We start from the raw sequence: 19,869 nt of genomic DNA, 5'->3' as shown, positions 1-19,869 counted from the left end.
AGTGCATGTTGCGAGCGTAGCGTTATCTTGCACCACTGGGAGCCCGCTGGAGGTCAGCATACGACGTACGCGAAACGCGATACTTGGTTTGCAAACACTATTTGAAAACTCTCTATTTGTGTCTCAAGCGGTCAGTATCAAACCTACTTTTGCACATCCTGCACCTATTTCTTGTGGATATAGCCCCGCCGCGGTGGTCTAGTGGCTAAGATACTCGGCTGCTGACCCGCAGGGCGCGGGTTCGAATCCCGGCTGTGGTGGCTGCATTTCCGATGGAGGCAGAAATGTCGTAGGCCCATGTGCTCAGATTTGGGTGCACGTTAAAAAACCCAAGGTGGTCAAAATTTCCGGAGCCCTCCACTACGACGTCTCTCATAATAATATAGTGGTTTCGGGACGTTAAACCCCACATATCAATTCTTGTGGATTGAGTTAAGAAAACGATCAGAAGCCTCTTAACAAAATATATAGATATCTAGATTTATAGAAAGAAATTCTCAAAGTGCTTTTGGTTCATTATGCATATTCTGCATAATTATTTGGAGTGCTTCATAAGCTCTGAGAAATTGTAATCTAAATCACCATCTAAATGCTTATTGCTCAATAAAAATTCAACAGCCTCTTTTTAAACTTCAAAGTATCAAGGTTGTTCCACAGATTGTATCAGCATGCTACACATTACCGTATGCATTCGAAAAAAAAATGTTGGTATGGCCTATCTGCAAGGAGAATGGCCTATTTGAACCCTATATAGAGTAGACACACAATACACTCCTAAGCTATTAAAATAGAACGGTGTGCTCACCAGCTGAACGATATCCAGCAGTGTTGCTCCACGAATGCGACCGCAAATTCTAGTTTTCTTGCGGCCTAGCTCAACCCAACCTGCCAACACCATGGCGGCCAGGGCGCCCGTCTTCAACACGGACGAGACATTTTCCGGCGTCAGTTTGGCGACCATCCTGCATTCTGATGCGTGATTTAGTCATGAGCAACCACTCTGCATCCGGCTTTTCGGTAATCATAGGAAAGTTGGGTCTGAAGTTAAGCAAGAAAGGTATCTGTTTTACACCCAATCACCACAAAGTTTGTGTACGCTAAGTCTATGAAGAATTTCTCAGGGCGCGTGCCAGGCTTATCTGCAGATAGGACTTGTGAGTAAAATGTTTCAGCACTGAGCATATCTGTCCGCAATGCACCTATAAGTAATAAAGAATCGTAGTGAACCACAAATTACTATGAAAATTTTACTTGTTTATGTATGGCGTACATCGCAACTGAAATAGCTAGACTGTTTTTTCGGTGCAGGTCATATGCTTTGCAATAAGCTTTCTGGCCTGCTAGTTTCGTATTTTTCATACGGGTTGTGCGCCACGAAATTCGTTTGCCTTCAAGTCACTTTTTCGTTTTAGTTCACCACGGCGACACTCGAACGCTAATCTTACGTCCAATTCGACGAGAGTCTCTGTCAGTGCTCGCATTCTTCCCATCTTCTCTAGAACATTCCTGAAAAATGTGGCTGTTCCTATTAGCATTGTTTATGTCGCATAACTTTGAACAGTTGGATGTATTTTTGGTCGATGGACGACTCCTCAACTTCAACAAAAAAACAGGGTGGCACTGGCATAGTGCAACAAGTTGGAAGACATGTGAGTGAACACCTATGTTTTCTGAAGCTAAACTTCTGTCAACACAAATACGATCAAATCACACGAGAATTAATTGAGACTTACAATATCGTAGAACAATGTATTTGTGTATTTTCCAGTGCCCTACACGACAGCGAGTAAGTTTTTCTAGATAGCACGGTATCTTAAAATTGCTCGTCTTAGAGAGTACACGTGATCTGTTTCTCTTCGGCTTGTTCGTATTTGAGATGTACTATATTATTGGTGGTGTTGCACTTCTGTCTTATTGTAATGAGGTCCCATCGGTGTGTGGATTGTAGTAGTCTTTTTTTTCTTGTGCTTTCAATAAGCATTCAGGTGCAAGTGTTCCCTTTTTCTTTTTTGTCCTCATTATTGTTGCACTGTTTTAAAAATATGTACGATAAGCAACTAGCCCAGCTTTCAATACTTCTGACATGTAGTTGTCTCAAATGTAGTCGAGGGACATCATATTGAGGTACCAGTTTAGACTACTAAAACACAACAATAATACTGTAGGAGCAGTAAGATGAGTGCACTTGCAACCTACTTATTCGTAAGGAGAAAACGCAGAGAGCACTCCACCTTTGTGGAACAGTGACTACAGGGCTCAGCTCGTGACCTGAAGTTCATGGATTTCATCCCGGCCGCGGCAGTCACATTACGGTGAAGACGAAATGATGTATAGTCGGCGATACTTTAGCTACTGCGCGCCGTAGCTACTTTGTCTCTCAGCGCCATATTATGACACAAATTTGCAAAAAATTGTGTCGTGAAATGTGCTTCTTGGGCGTATACTTGCCATTTATTGAAAAAAAAACTTAATTCGGTCGTATGGCAAAGGTATACAGAATGAACTACCATTCATGCATAATAAAAATATTTCTCCTATTGTACTTTGCAATGATAGTATACGTTAAAAAACACCAGATGGCCAAAATATTCGGAGCCCTCCACTACGGCATTTCTCAGAATCATGTCATTGGTGCAGTTGTAAAACCTCTGATAATATTATCGTTTAAATGAGGACAACGTACACACCAGACCACGCATGGGCTAACTGCAATGCTTCACGTAATCGCTACAAAAACGTAGTCTGGTATATCTAATCAAGCCATGAGGAGCAATGTTAAAACAGAGACTTCTTCATAAACACCGGTCTGTTACGGTCACACATGTCGCCTTTCTTCTTTATTCAAAACACTTTCGTTACTTCCCAGGCCAGGGCATCTGAGCTTGTGGCAGGAAGAGAAACACTACCCGCTTTGGGGGTTAAGTGGCTGGGGCACTCGGCTGCTGACCCGCAGGTCGTAGGAGTGAATCTCGGCTTGGGCGGCCATAGTTTTTATGCAGGCGAGAAAGTGTGAGGCATGTGTGCTTAGATTTAGGTGCACGTTAAAAAACCCGGATAGTCAACACTCCCGGAGTCTTCCTTTACAGCATCTTTTATAATGGTAGGTTGGTTTCGGCAAGTTGAGTCGCAATTTTGCGTGTTAATAGGAACAGAAACACGTGAAAACCTTAACTCGAATGGGCCGAAATAGCACCGGGCAGAAAAATGTGCTGCCGAACACTTTAAAATGACAGCTCATGTTCCGGAAACTTGAGTTGTCACTTTGTGGTATGATTATGTGAGGCAGTGCAGTTGACACTTGTGTTGTGGTGTGTATATTTCTCGCATTTTTTTCCTATGAATAAATCAGTTCTGAGTGGTGCTTTATTTTTTGCGTTTATACGTTCTTAATGTCGTTTTTTAGGTCCTGAAATTGTCCCATTATTCAGTCCTTCTACGCAATACACAAAGCTCTCAATACCCGTGAGTATGAATACTATTGAATACATCAAGGTGTTAGTACGCATGAGCATAAACGTCGGTGAGTACTCGAGGAAGGGGGCACTTGTGGGTGCGAACATTAGCGAATATCTTAGAGTGTAAGCTAGCATAAGGATGAAAATGAGCGAATAGCTTGGGGTATGAGTATACACGTGAACGAGTAGATAAGCCAATGAAAACGCGAGTGCATAGCTTGGAGTGTCAGTATTTATAAGCAAGAGTGTGGACGAGTACGCGTTGAATCAGTACGCGGGAGTCCCGGCGCGGTCGTATGTGGCTTTGGTACTTAGATGCTCACCCACAGGTTGCGAGATCGAATCCCGGCTGCGGCAGCTGCATTTTCGATGGAGGCCAAAATGCTGTACACGCCCATGTGCCCAGTTTTGGGGGCACGTGAAAAAAGTCCCGGTGGTTGAAATTTCTGGAGTCCTCTACCACGGTGTCCCTCATATTCATCCGTTGCTTTTGCGATGGTAAAGCCCCATTTTAATCAATCATTAAGTACGCGGGAGTATGCGTCAGTGATGGCTGAAAATGGCAGTGAGTCTGCATGAGTGACTACTGTCTTAGGGTGCAAACCTATGCCTGCTTTCTTGTCAAAATGAAGAGTAAGTCACCCATCATTAAAGATAATATAGTCAAGGCGTCATGAAGTGGCCGAAGGAAGGAGACCGGCTGTTCAGGTTAAACACTTTGATGGACCGAACTTGTAGCCACGGAAAAGAAAAGTGAGGTTACAGCAAGACAGTGGTACTGATAGCATCGAGCAGAGCATGGGCCATCGAGCAACTGGTAAGTGGCCAAACGCGTCGGTATTTTTACATGTGCCGTCAAATATTTCAGCCTTATCACCGTTCTTTGCGAAATTTTCGGAATAAGCTGAAGTGTCCGGGTCTTCAGCGCGCTCTTAACACAGTGATAATCAAATATCGTGAACTTGCTAGAACAATGAGACGCAGTTTGCGCTGAGCCTTCCAGAACATTTTTGGGGCGAAAACCGAATGAAACATGGTTGATTGATATGTGGGTCTTAACGACGCAAAACCAGCATATGATTATGAGAAACGCCGTAGTGAATGGCTTTGGAAATTTCGAACACCTGGGGTTCTTTAACATGAGCCCAAATCTGAGCACATGGGCCTACAGCGTTTCCGCTTCAATTGGAAATGCAGCTACCGCAGCCGGGACTCGGTCCGACGACCTGCGTGTCTGCAGCCGAGTATCTTAGCCTCTACACCACCGTGGCTGGGCCCGAATGAAACATATGTGTAAATAAGAAACGCGCATAGCATTGCCCCCCTCTGAAAAGCATCATGCCGATGCCTGAAACAGAACACTGGGTGATAATACATGGGCAATAAGAGAACAACAATACAGTAAAAAGGAGCACAATAAATATGTACAAACAATAAAGCACATACTAGCAAATAAACAACAAAACACAGTCCTTAAGTTAGTAAAAGTGCATGAAATGGCTTGAGGCGCACGGCATAAACTAGTTCAGGCCGCGCACGTCACCGTGGAAAGTTTTTGATGCCTTAGAAGTGTGGCAGCTTGGCTAGTTGGTCTGACATGACGATAGTTGTAGCTAGAGAACAGAACGACGACACAAAGACAAGAAGGACACAAAGGACACGAATACTTGTGTCCTTCGTGTCCTTCTTGCCTCTGTATCGTTGTTCTGTTCTCGTGCTATAACAATCTTCGTGATACCGTCGGGGACGACATGATAGTCGAGTGCGCCGAAACGTCAAACTACGGGGTATGTCCAAAGTACTGTCGCAGAAGTTTTTCAATGAGGCCATGTCAACGTATCAGCGTCCATACCGAAACGAAATCGCCAGGCTGGTATTCCATGATGTGTCATCGACGACTGTTACGGCCGCTGTCAGTCGTCTGTTGATTCATGATGCACAGGCGGACATGTTCTCGGGCTTTTTTAGCACACTGAAGGTTGGCAATCACGTCGAGGTTTTCTTCGTCAGCGACGTTTGGTAGCGTGACCTCTAGCGTCCGGCTGAATTCCTTCGATAGACTATAATGTGTGGTGACATCTGTGTCGTCTCCTCCTCAATGGTGTTGTATGCGAAGGTCACGCACAGAAGGATGGCGTTCAACATCTTGTGCTCGACATCGATGTTCATGGCCACATGTCGGCGTTCGTCTTGTTTAGCCACTCGGCGACGCCGTTGGTCTGTGAATGCTATGCTGCAGTCCGGCAGCACTTGTATGGCTGTATGCGAAGACCGCATGAGTTAACTAAGCAGTTAAGGCAGTACCTCTGTCAGTGAGGAGGACCTCTGGTGCTCATGATGCAGGACAATGTCTTTAACGAAGGACTTTGCTACCTATGCGACAGTGCCTTTAGTTCATTCTTTTCGAAAAGCGGGTGAGGTAGTCGGTAGTGACAACGGTCCACTTATTTCCGCATTTCGACGTAGGAAAGAGTCCCTGCAGGCCCGTACTGATTTGCTGGAATAATCGGTGAGGTAGATAAATCGGCTGACGGAAGCCTGCTCGTCTGGTCGGCGATGTCTTTCGTCGTTGACAGTCACGGCATGCCGCTATGTAATGACGACATTTGAGGCAAGTCGTGACGCGCAGTACTTTTACTGATTTGTTGCGAGCGTACGGGAAACACAGAGGTGTCAAGCCGCCGTGCAGCTTTTTCAGGCATGGAGAACTTTTTGCATCTTTGCGGAGGGGACCAGCAAGAAGTGTTATGTGGAAGGGGAAACAAGCGAACCCCGTGCTGCAGGAAGATCAACACTACTCTTGTTTCGAATTCCTTCAGAACAGTGGCGTTCTTAAATTCGAGGAATTCAAGAAGGTTCCTGAGTTCTGGGTCCGCTCATTTGTAGTCAGCGAAATCATTGGCACTTATGGTTCTCTAAAAGAATTCATCATTCGGTTAGTCTGGTGGGGGGGGGAGGTAGTTCGACAAGGGCACGAGGCATGTAGTCGGCATGAGAGTCGTCCAGATTTGTAAACGATGGTAACGTCGAATTGCAGAAGCCCTAAGGTCCGGCGTGCAAGGTGAACCCCGAAAGGTTGTTCAAGTTAGCTAGCCAAGTAAGGTCACACAACTTTGAATGGCCTGCCATAAAAGGGGGGGCGGAACTTGGATGTGGCCCGTATGATGTCAAATCACTCCTTCTCTCTTGTAAAATGTTTAGAATCTGCGCTTTAGGAGCAACCGCCTAGCATAACTGGTGACTCTTTCTGACCCATCAGTTCTCTGAACAAGATTGTTGTCGAGTGCTACACTGAATGTGTCGCTGCGTACTTCTGTCTCGCGGACTCCTCCAAATGCACGAGTAATGAAGGTGTCTGCAGGAGTCATTTTACTTACTGTCATGCTTTGTCCTATGGCGCTTCCTACCTGAACTCTACGCCGGTTGTGATAAGTTTAGTGAGTGTTTTGGCATTGCATACGCAGTTTCTGAAGAACTGCTTGTAATAGGCGCACTGGCCGAGAAGTCGGCGCACGGCTTTCTTATCGTGGCTGGTTGGAAGTCAGTGCAGCTGGCTGTTTTGTTGGGTCGAAATGAAACCCTAACTTTCTAATCACAAGCCCTAGGAACAAGAGCTCTTTGTAAGTGAATCTGCACTTCTCTGACTCCAGGGATACCCCAGAGGTCTTGATAGCTTGAAGTTCAGCTTCAAAGTAACGTCGAGTAAAACACGACGATGTCATTCAAGTACACGAGCTTGTACCGTATACATAACACGTTGAAAAGTAGCAAACACCGAGCAAATACCGAAGGGCATGATGGACGGACAGACGAACGAACGGACGGACGGCGGACGGTCGCATGGACGGATAGACAGATGGACGGATGGATGGATGGATGGATGGATGGATGGATGGATGGATGGATGGATGGATGGATGGATGGATGGATGGATGGATGGATGAACGGATGGATGGATCAGTTAGCCATATTCTGGTTATTTCAACCGGTTGAAGTCTATTTTGTTTTCACTGTCCCTGAACACCAATGATTTGAAAAATTGCACGCCATTACTGTAGACTATAGGGTGGAGCCCTTCGCAGAACATTAACAAATATTTATTCATTGCCTCCTCTTATCCACACACACTACATAGTGCAAGGTATATGGCTACTACATAAGTAGCCATATACAAAGGGAGTGCCTTCACACTTAGCTCGGTAAGTCTTGGTCCGCAATACTATTGTTCTGACCTCGAACAGCAGAGGAATACTCTGAGAATTAACGTAGATTTTTTCTTTTGCAATTACCATTTTAAAAGTTTGGGTAGGTCTCCACTGATGAATTTCTAATTATTTTTTGTGTGTGAGGTGAAGAAAACAGAGTTTTCACCTCCTTCTTAACCACTGTTTCCTTCTGGCTTGCTGTTGTCTAAGTGCTTGCTGGAGAATTTTCGACGTCGTTTCCTCAATTTAGTACCAACATTCTTCATGTACAAGTAGCTTAAGAATTTTTAGCCTGACACTCTTTTGCGTTTTTTTTTTCAATTCCTCATCAAATTCTACCTTCCTGCTAGCTTCCCTGCACTTGAACGATGTTCATTCCATATCATCCTGTACCCAATGACTTAGGATATTCCCGTGGTCTCCCAAAGCAGGTATACCTTTGCCACGTTGTTTAATTTGCAATCTTGTTGAAGCTCTAATTTCATGCACAAGATCGCATTGCCCAACGTCAAACTCGAGACCATGACACCTTTCACAACATCATACCTACTGAAGTGCCACGACGCCCTATTTTTCATGACAGCTGCATTTTCGTTACCCTCAGCATTGCGTATCTTGCGTGTTCTCTTAAGTGCATGCCCCGTTATTTATTCATACGCCCATATAAGTGTATATATGAACTATTTTTAGCGTGAATTCTTGTATCTTATGCTCACTGTCTTCATTGTAATTAATACTTACTATATTTGCGTACTGATCTTTAAAGTCAAACTATCAATTTGTGCAGATCTTTCTCGTTGTCGCCTAATATTACTATATTATCTGCGTACATGAATGCTGTTAATGACTGTTCAACGTTTTTTTCCTTTCTTGGCAAAACAGAGACTGAAGCGGAATCGAATCTCCCCTAATTCGGCTTGTAGTCCCCGTAGATATAGCATAAATGACAAAGAGGACAAGGAAGATCTCTGTCGAAGCCCGCGTTGTATTTCTATATGTTCAGATACTTGTTCTTCCCATTTGATAACTTCCTTGTTACTTTTATAGATGTCTCTTAGAACATTAGTTATTCCATTTCTACCTCCAATGTGTCCAATATTGCCCACAAGTCTTCTTGAGTCACACTATCATAAGCTACTTTGATATCTAAATTGCCAGCCACAGGGGCCTGCGTTTTTTCTCGCTATTTCAATACACTGCATCAATGAAGACAGATTCTCCTCCAACCACCTTCGTTGGCGGGACCCATTTTGTATATTTCCCAGCACCCCCTCCTTCTCCACTATGTCTGTAGTATTTCCTTCACTATCTGCATCACCAGCCTGTTAAATATTGATGTCACTGTTATAGGATGGTAGTTTATATCGGCTTTGTCCCCCTTTCATTCATGCTTTCTTTCATGTTGACCATGAACGTCATAGGGTTCTTGGTTAAGGATGATGTGCATCACGCCGATGCTCATCAGGTGCGTTCAGGCAGACGATATTGTACCTGCACCCTGCAGCACTCATCCAAACACAGTTTCTGAGGCTAGAAGCATATCATTGATGTGCTTCACTCTACCTGTTGTGATGTCCCAATAGTGATCAGCCACAACAAGCAGTTAAATTGCAACTCCAGGTTGGTAGCCGTCCAGTACTGTGTAAGCAAGTTCAATACCCTGTTCTGGCTGAGTACTTGAGAACCGCATGCTGGCAAACGGGCGTGAGAGAGGAGAGGCGCCCATGTCGTCTGCTACGGCACTCATTGACCGCCACTTCTGAAAATGTCATTTGCGCGTTCAGTTAGAATTTTTTGCTTTTTAGAAGTTTCCACGCCTGCAGCAAAGGCTGCTACGAACTCACCGGTAGCGCCGGTAGGCCTACGCTGGTCTTGCCTAGTCGCCTCGTTCAAAATGGACGGTGAAGACGGACATAAAGAAGAAGGAAGGGGCAGTGTACTGGGAGCAGTTGTGTGTGTGGTGTGTTTTGCGAATCTGAATGCTTTTAATTGTTTCGGAACTACTGAAACCGTAAGTAAACAGTCTCGAGCAAACTACGTCGGGCGTGCTCTGAGAGCAACTGTGTGGTGTGGGGTGTTTGTGAACCAGATTGCTTTTAGGTTGTTTCCGAATTACTGAAGTTGTAAGTAAACAGTATCGTGCAAACTGCTTGGGGGGGGGGGGGGGTTTACTCCGAGCACCTTTGTTATTTTGTGTGTTTTGTGAAACAGATTGCATTTGGGTTGTTTCCTAACTACTGAAGCCGTAATGAACAGTCTCTGGCAAACTGCGTGGACAGACTGCACAAAAGACGTATTTCTTTGCAGCAGCATCACTAGCGTCAGGGCTCGCTTTTTCCCCTATATCCCGCAGGATGTTTGTCACGGCTGTCAAACGCATGCGAAGTTTTAATCCGGTCGGCTTATTGCGCTGTTGAAAGTACGGCCGTAGGTTGTTGCCTATATTTTAAGCAGTTTCGAGGCTACCACCTGTTTCGCCTACCCGATCGATGCATAACGTTAGTAATTGCGAGTTTAAACTATCAAGTGCTCTTAATACGCCCAGTCCTATTTTAACCTGCAGTAAGAGGCCTAAAAAGATGAAACGTTTGTTTATCCATTGAGTATGTCTGTTTGAAAATAAACTGCCCAGTTACTTGTTTCTTTAGTGTGGGTTCGTGATAGCTCCCGAAGTTTTCCGGACTTTGCGCAGCAGTCATTCTCAAAAATACTGCAAGTGTATGATTTGCACGTGACCGGGGGTAACATTTGAAACAAAATGAGGGAGACTTGAGTAATTGCAGTTCTATATAAAAAACAGAATTCACAACCTGTGCATGGCTCCCAACTGTATTGCGATGGTACTGAGTAGGCTACTGCAATGACAAATTGAACAAAGAATACATCACAGGCAGATAGTGCAAAAGAATACTGAATTATCGTTAAGGGTGACTTTGGTTTTTAAGAAATTTCTACAAGAGTATATTTCTTCAAGCCAGATGTTTTATTTGTATTACTTTAAAGAACTGCGGGCATCGCAGAAGACAGTGGAAAATTCAAGGCACACAAATGAAGTAAGCACCAGTCATTTCTAATTTTACAGTGTCACAACTATAGTTGTGTGTTTCCGAGAGGATCAGGTTTTTTATCGTAAGTAAGCAGGTACTAAGGGACAGTAAAAATTTATCAAATGATTTCATTGGCTACATCTTGTTTCAGCAATTTTTTCATTTTTCATTGCAACCAACTCATTTTAACATTTATACGCTTCCACAATAAGCCTTGAACACGTGTGGCAAAAAACCAGGTCCCACACTATGGAACCCCCCTGCCACGGCCGTACGTCTCGCTCCCACGCGTAAATCTTGTATGTCTATAGCTCGTCGTATTGTCACGAGTGTGCGGATGCCACCTGTCTAGGCTGTCAGCCGCGACACTGTTTACTTACGGCTTCAGTAGTTCAAAAACAACCCCAAAGCAGTCGAATGATTGGCATATTGATGCAACGCAGCACCGCGACCACCTGCTCTTCACCGCGTGAGCGCGGTGACGGTGGCTAGAGGTCCATTCGTTTCACGTGCACTACGTGAACCAGTTCAAGAATACACTGAGCATCGGCATTCTTTTCACGATTTCAACTGCTCGGCAGCGAAAACGCGTTATTTGTTTCTAAAAGGTAAAGCTATTGTGCAAGCTGGTTCACGAACTTCCTGCACCTGCGCGTGAGGTACACTGCAAATCATTTCACAGCCTTAAGGGTGTATTTTTCAATAAATCACCCATCTTACACCTATTATTTCTGCCAAACTTATCCGCATGGGTGTAACTTCCGCAATTCCACCTTTTGTACACCCATTTATCATTTTTAGGTGTACTATAGGTGTATGTTAGCAAATTACACCCAAGGGTGTTTTCTTGAATGCTACACCCATCATATATGCATATAGTTTAGAGCATCAATACATATTACATCTCAACGGATGCAATCAAACCGCATGCCAAAGTTCTGGTAAAAATATCAATGTTTGGGCCTTTGTTTTCATTTCCTGTATCATTCGCCAAAATATATCGTGCTATGTATTATATTTATTATACCACCCCCTATTCACATTATTCAGAGCATTTCTCACATGTTCAACAACTGATTTTATGGGTTACCTTTTTGGGGATTCTTACTAAAAATATTTTGCTGCTGCTCATGTCCTTTCTTCCCTAATTCTCACAGACATCGGTAAAAGAGATTATGTTGCGCTTAAACATAACATGAAACGATTACACACGGTTTTCGACAGGCTATCATGCGTGCTTTTTCATTTGAAATCAAACAAAGTTTTTTGTACCAGAGCTTCTGGTTTATTAAAAACGATAGTCTTTCTTGGGCACTTTTGACGCGAAAATTTTGGTCTGTCTGTCTGTCCGCCTGCACATTTGTCTGTTTGTCCACTCTATACGGCATCTGGTACTTGAAACGGCCGACCCCATTCGCAGCACCCACCAATGTTGCTCAAGATTGAGCGTTCATGCTTGTGCAATCGTCAACTAAAAAGCAATCATTGCGCATGTCTGCGGCGCCATAACAGCACGTATATATTCTGCATGTGCGTATTTTACTAGAAAAAGCATACATGAGTAATTTTAAGGACCGTAGCGCTTATCACTATCACGCTGCGCGGACCATGCAATGATTGCACGGAACGGGGAGTAATTCCAACGCTTTGCTAAGACGAGACGGTGGTGGCACCTACCGTCGCCTTGCGTTCTGCACCTTATCACCTCTGAGATGGGCGCGCACACCCGTCTCAGAGGCATGTGCTTTGTTTTTTTTTTCAGAAAACTACCAGATGACGCTCATGTCTCATGTGTGACGTGACTTGATGCTCTCGTTCGCCTCCACTGCAGGCTCGAGGCACTTAAACGCAGTGCCTTCAGAATCCCACTCACCAATTTTCTTGCGCAGAACACCAAATAAATTTCCTGTTCACTCTCTGCACACGCAAGACTATCGTCTTTCGACGACATTTGGAGAAACATGCGGATACGGGGCCAATTTTTTTTAACGGGGGTCCACATATTTCCTCACACTGAATTATTTCGCATCAATACACAAGTCCCTGATTTATTCAGTGAAGTATATTTAGATATATGAACATGGATGAGTTCAAATTGAATGTTTCCAGCACTCACATTGCCGTGGAACTAGGCATGTTTACAAATACCAGGCTAAGCTTACTCTAATGCAGCTGCTGTGCACGCATGCCGCGCCGCAGGACGAGCTCAGCGCACCTCCGCTAAGCACAGGTGAACTCGTACAATGGTATGCACCACTCTGTGGGCACTTACTGTTCTTTTTTATATCCTTGATATGAACCCTTGCGCGTCACTTAATATACACGTGAACGATCGTAGACAACACTAGTGCAATGTACCCGTGCCACAAGAATGGAGACTAGTTGACTAGTTGCAGCATTGTCATTGATAGTAATTGTTACTGTGGCGTTACAATGCACTGATAATGGCACAATGCTATGCTCACACACAGTTTAAGACTTGAAATAAAAGCAAGCGTCGTTCATACTTTGTAGGTAAGAAAAGCATAGACCCCAGGTTCTTACTGATTGACAGAGTGTTATTTAAAAGAAGCTAATAGCACAGCAGGGGTGTTGCTAGGATTCATGTATGCAGGGGGATAGAAAGAGAAAAAAAGGGGGCCTGACCCATTTGCATGTACATTTTCGCCTGTGGTTGCATACTTGAGAAACCAAATCGGGAGCTTTCATTTTTTTGTTCGAAATGGTCCAAATCCTGACCCGAAAGTAGCTCCAATGACACTCAATTGGCTCGTACATACGTTAACCTTTCCTCTAAAACAGTAATATTAAAACACTATTTATACTTATCACTGTTCTAGAAAAACGTTGATAGCATGTATATGCCAAAGCGGCTTAGTTGAGCTTTTTTCGGTTCTAGATTTGCCCCATTTTGAATAAAAAAAGTTCCTCAAACGAACATAAGAAAGGGGTGGAGATGTGTGAAATATGGAACAACCTCCCCGCCGCCCTTCCCAAACCTTTCATTTATATCTATGATGCACAAGTAGCAAATTTTGACTCCAAAATGTCGAAACATCGCCACAATCACGCCTCACTCGGGAAAAGAAAAATGTGCATTACGAAGGCTATGCATTTGCTGCCTGCACACGTCAGTGGCAAAAAAAAACGAATTTGAAGCTCTGCTAGCAAATAAATATGTTATCAAGCATAAAATTTACACACTATCTTGGAGGCTTGAGATAGCTTAGAAATTTTATCATAAAACGGTGCTGCTATGAATTCGGTTTCGGTTTCGAGGTCTCGGGGCAACTGCGCATCGCCATCGTCAACAAGCAGACTTTGAATTGGGTGGTAACATGTCGTGTGCGTGTTTGTTGCAGGCTGATGGTGGTTTATTATTTCACTATTAACTTGCTTTGTCCAGGATGTGTACTTATACGGCTTGCATGGTTCAACTCGCGTTTACAGTAGATACAGTACGAGTCACTGCAATCTTTGGCGCGTCGGCAAGTACAGAACAACTTCGGTGCGGCGGAGTGTGTGTCCTCCGTCAACGGCTTTCGTTGAAGCTTGTGCACGCCGCAAGCAGAGTGTTTCCGATCAAGCAATCAACGGAGTGTACGCTGGGAGCTACACGGAGAACGCTTTTGGATTTCGTGCTATTGCTGAAAAGGTAAGCTTTCGTGCATGCGAACAATGAAGTGCAGAAGTGCGTGCCTGCCTGCCAACGCCCGACCTGCCTGCGATACTCGTAATTGCAGGAAGCGACCGTCTCTTGGCGCCGGTAGCTTCGTGACCTTCGCTCGCTGTGTGCTTATCAGCTGCGATGTCTCAACAGTCGCAGTGCTCGTGAACCTCGCTGTGGCGCATGGTTAAAGAAAACGGGGGATGTGCCGCACGCAGATAGACCTTACGGCATGCGGCAGCGGTTGAGAAAAAAAGGGGGGGAGGGTGTGGGCAAGCCGAGGTGGGCGAAAGAACTGCCATAATAATAATAATAATAATAATAATAATAATAATAATAATAATAATAATAATAATAATAATAATAATAATAATAATAATAATAATAATAATAATAATAATAATAATAATAATAATATTACTATTATTATTATTATTATTATTATTATTATTATTATTATTATTATTATTATTATTATTATTATTATTATTATAACAACGAAGCAGATCAACGGTAAAGGAGGCGCCAGTTGTCAGTTAGCGGGACTGCAGTGAACAAATGGGGCGCGTTTATTACGCGGGAGAAAAGAATCCAGATTTCAATGACTGAAAATTGGGGTGCGTTTTTAATGCGAGTAAATACACTATTTAAAGCAACAATTCGAAAATACTTCAAATTTGTATCAGTACCCCTTTCATGCCTGCGCTTTGCAGCGGCGTGATATGTGTTTCGTTAAAAATTGTGCAGCTAACCAAATACTTTAGATGTTCCTTGTTTGGTCAGTGATTTGCGATTTTTATGCCTTGTTAGGTTTGTTTATTATTATACCAGTACATCGTAGATAATCAGGATATAGAAATGTTGATGTGCTTTGATAAGGGATTGAAGAGCCACACTCAATTGCACACATCTTTTTGCATTTTTGCACCGTTGTAGTGCGGCACATAGAATATTGTAGAATAGAATATTTCTGTATATTTTGGTGTAGGGTTTTGGTGCTATTGTTACATATGAAAGCTCAGCTAAAGTGTACCAACAAACACCCACACAAAACTTTCAGTTGAGCTGATACAGCACAGATGATAATGATGTAGGCATATTTAGCCACTAAAGAACACGCTCGCGAAAAACGAAATGAGGATGGCGACACAGGTGGCTGTAAATGAAAGCAGGCAGACCTATCAGTTCTTGTCTGTTTCATGCATTTTGTCTGTGCAGGTTTCATCCTTACGAATGCAAACATACTGATCCAACTAATAAGCCTTCCATGCATATATTCCTGTTAGCTACTTCTCCAATAAGTTGCATTTTTTAATTATACATATTTACAGTCCAGCAGTTCAGAGCTTATTGAGCATTTATAAAATTACTTGTGATACATTATCTGTTGCATGGCTGTTTTTATGGATTAAAAAATTCAACTGCGAATGAGCTGCTTACGCATGCTCTCGAAGAATAAGATTAGCACGTCTTATTGGTTTTTGAGAGTAGTGAGTTTTACTCAAGGCCTAAAGTAATCATTTTGTTGACCAATAGGCAACCTGTGAAAGACATGTTATAAAATTATCCAGTACACCAAATTTATGCAACTGGAGAAGAAATTTAGAGGTGAGCTTCCACAAATAGACAATGCTGTGTTTCCAGCAGCAGTTGTCATTTAATAAGTGCAGTTGATTCTTTCAGATTGGGGCTTGCTCGATGTTTTACACTAGCTTCACACAGCAGATTGTACATCTTTGATGTATACATGTCTACAAAACGATCCTTCAAAGTAAATGATAAATATTGCTACTTTTTTGTCTGACTGGGCTTATATAATTTTTTGTATCACCCATTGTAGTGGCCTATTGGTTAGGGTATTCTAGCTAAGCAAGAAAACTTGGTAAAAACGCTGAAATTTGAGCATCCCAGCATATTTCAAACTTCTTGGTAGGTGCATGATTCAAGAGAGAAGCACTTTTTCACCACCACCATGGTGTAGACTCAAACATGGCACTTGCAATCGTACACTAATATGCACAGATGCTTCTACACGTAAAAGTGAATAGTGGTAAAGCTGAAAGTGGGGAAGCTGAAACGTTTTATTATATGACACATCATAATGAGGTTCTGATTGTTCCCAGTATTTTTTAAATGCTTAGTTGATTGTTGTGCATCTCTTACATGCAGAATGTTGAAAGGAAAGCGCACTACGTCTTCTACGATGGACTGGGTGCTGACGATGCAGTGCACTCTTCATCACAACATGAAAGCAGCTGTTCAGGGCTCACGATCTCACTCAAAGAGTTGCAGCAGTGGTGGACGCTACTCATAGGGTGCACCAATTATCTTGTACATTTAGGAACATTCTTCTGATGAAAAGGCTTCATCTCAAGCTACGTGTCCTATATACCTATTTATTTTTCCAATATGAGTATCAGTTTGCCATCAGATTAACAGCAGTTCGTGTAGAAAACTGTGTACAATGCATAATGTTAGAGTTGTATGATAAACTGCAGACGGGCTAGATGTCTCCAGCTTAAAAGGTTGATTCACTAATGGGTCATTCCACGCCAAACATCCCAGCTAATATAGCGACCATCTCAAATGTATTCGAAAAAAATTGTGGTGGTTTACTGCATTGAAAACAGTGAAACAGTAAAATATTTCTGAAAGAAAAAATTTTTGGTCACGTAGTTGCCTTATGAACTTACCGGAATGTCGTTTTAATCTTGTTTGTGCAAATTTTATTTTAAAAGTACTGCTCCTTGCTTCTATACCAAAATTTGTTTACATGTTAAGTACAAGTTCATGTGTATAGGGTTTGAAGCGCAGTAATATTAGTGCAATTTCACTGGCACTTACGCCTCCAAGACTAATAAAGTGCTCGATACGGCAGGTTGGTGCTGTATGGTAGACAAAGAAAGTGCTTAACAGCGCAAAGGACAAGAAGGGAACGAAGAGACGAGCTGAGCCCTGAACAAACAATCAATGTTTATTGCAAACCAACTGCAATATATAGAAAACAGAATCTGCGCATAACCACGCACCATGAGCAGAATCGCACATACATGTACCATACAGACTGCCTTATCAACAACCGGTCATATAAGTGGACCCTAGATAACTAACTTCACAGCAGTTAAGAAAAATTGAGGGTACGCTAACACAGTAAGCACAAGTTGTTGAATGTGGAAGGCTTCACTAATCTCGTGATCACGCCAATTTTTATATCCCCCCATGATCAAGCACTTTTCAAGAATTGGCTGACAACAAGACTTATTAGAATGGTCTGCCAAGTGGCTAGGAAAAAATCTTTTAGAGAGTTAGCGTGCTCCCTCAACCGATCATTTATGCGTTGCCCTTTGTTTAGCCAATGTAACCGTGCCCAAAAGTAAAAAAAAATATCTTGTATAAAATCGCTAAAACACAATCAACATGGCATGTAGCGTGTTTCTTAGTGCATGCTTCTTTCTTCGATGCTTCACTGTTGACCCTGCGACATAGCCCAGCGAGTGTATCACGTGCGCAGAACACAACTCTCACACTTATTTTGCCAGTGACTTTCTTTAGCCTTTGGGAAACTTCGTATACGTAGGGAATAACAGCCTTGCTAGAATGAGGCTTGTTGAGTTAGCTGTTGCTTTTTCTCTTATCAGCCACTTTTAGTGACGTTAGGAGAGTCTCGGCAATGGAAGTTAGCTCGGGATTAGAAAAGCCTGCTTGTTTAAGGCGGTGAACTTGGAGAGAGAAGCTGCGCTCTATCTGGCGGTGACAAGAGCCAAATAGAATTGCCTTTAGGCAGGAAAAAGCGATGCTTCACTTGACTAGCTTAGAATTGGCGGACGTAAAAAGCAGGTTTTTTCTTGAGTATGGTCCGTACCGCCAATATACATGATCAACAAAAAAAGCATTTCTAATTCTAGACATTGTAGGTTGTCATCAGAAATAAACTCCGACGTTATTTCTAGTTTCTTCATTTCACGCCCGAAAACGTCAAATATCTCATCGGTGGTTCGCTGAGGGTCAGATTGATCGATGCGGTAAAACACTAAAAAGTCGTCAACGTAGCCGAACACTTTAACTGTACTCGTGTGATCAAAGTTAGCCATGAGACTTCTTTCATACCGCGCGAGTAAAAGGTCACAAAGAACCGGTGCTGAACATGAGCCAATGCACACATCTGCACCGGTGAGATATTTGACGTTTTTCGGCGTGAAATGAAGCAAGTGAAATTAATGTCAGAGTTTAATTCATGACGACCGGTTACGATGTCTAATTTATTTATTTATTTATTTATTTATTTATTTATTTATTTTTAAATTCTGAAATACCTGATAGGGATTTTCGCAGGTGGGTTACAGTGCATAGAAAAGATACATGGCTAACAACAACTGTACAATTCAACACAGATGAAATGGCTCTTCTTCTCGGGAACAAAAAGTCTAGACTTGGAAATGTTTTTTCGGTTCACCATGTATATAATAGGCGGTACGAACCTTGCTCAAGGAAAAGCCATCTTCTTTTTATGTCCACCCATTCTAAGCTAGTCAAGTGAAGCATCGCTTTTTCCTGCCTAAAGGCAATTCTAACTGGCTCTTGTCACCGCCAGATAGAGTGCAGTTTCTCGCTCTAAGTTCACCGCTTTTAACCAGCAGGCTTTTCTTATCCCCTGCTAACTTCTATTGCCGAGGCTCTCCTAACGTCACTAAGATTTCCTGATAAGACACAAAACAACAGCTAACTCAACAAGCCTCATTCTAGCAAGGCTGTTATTCCCTACGTACACGAAGTTTCCCATAGCTAAAGAAGGACGCTGGAAAAGGTGCCGGTTCCGGTGCGGGACACCACTGATCGCCTGCGCAGCGCATCGAATAGCGCGCACACCGGCGGCGAGCCGCGCGCGGCGGCAGCGGAGTATTATTGCACACGAGCAGACCAGTGCCATGCAAAATTGGCTCAGCGAGGCCATTGTAGCTAACGCTACAAAATAGTGCAAGAGTTGCGTTCTGCGCACGCGACAAGCTCGCTGGCCTATGTCGAAGGGACAACAGTGAAGCACCTAAGAAAGAAGCAGGCACTAAGAAACACGCTATGTGCAATTTTGAATGTGTTTTAGCGTTTGCTACAAGATATTATTTACTTTTGGACATTGGCCAAACAGGGTGATGCATGAATGATCGGTTGAGGGAGCACACTAACTTTCTAAAAGGTTTCCTTCCCAGCCACTTGGCAGACCATTGTAATAAGTCTTGTTGTCAGCCCATTCTTGACAAGTGTTTGATCACGGGGGATATAAAAATCGGCGCGAGCACGAGATTAGTGAAGCCTTCTATATTCAACAACTTGGTGCTTCCTGTGTTAGCGTACTCTCAATTTTTCTTAAGTGCTGTGAAGTTAGTTATCTGGGGTCCACTTGTATGACCTGTTGTTGATAAGGTAGGCCTATGGTGCATGTATGTGCAATTCTGCTTATGGTGCGTGGTTATGCGCAGATTCTGTTTTCTATATATTGC

General features: G+C 43.1%; 1 protein-coding gene across 4 annotated transcripts in view; it reads right to left on the bottom strand.

The window, feature by feature from the left end:
- Positions 1 to 19,869, bottom strand: part of LOC119165924 (ATP-binding cassette sub-family C member 2) — a 1,429,043-nt gene that overhangs the window by 1,354,043 nt on the left and 55,131 nt on the right. For 3 of the 4 annotated variants that reach the window (XM_075882663.1, XM_075882665.1, XM_075882664.1), the window contains one exon: positions 806 to 969. The exons of the other annotated variant lie outside the window; for it this stretch is intronic. In XM_075882663.1, coding sequence (XP_075738778.1) covers positions 806 to 961 — 156 coding nt within the window. In that variant the 5' untranslated portion in view covers positions 962 to 969. The remainder of the gene's footprint in view (positions 1 to 805; positions 970 to 19,869) is intronic. 4 annotated transcript variants of the gene reach the window in all.

The sequence above is a fragment of the Rhipicephalus microplus genome, unplaced genomic scaffold (genome assembly GCF_043290135.1).
Source record: "Rhipicephalus microplus isolate Deutch F79 unplaced genomic scaffold, USDA_Rmic scaffold_13, whole genome shotgun sequence".
In the NCBI taxonomy this organism is placed as follows: Eukaryota; Metazoa; Arthropoda; class Arachnida; order Ixodida; family Ixodidae; genus Rhipicephalus; species Rhipicephalus microplus.
Note: the sequence above shows the minus strand (reverse complement) of the source record. Positions and strands in the feature narration are given on the sequence as shown.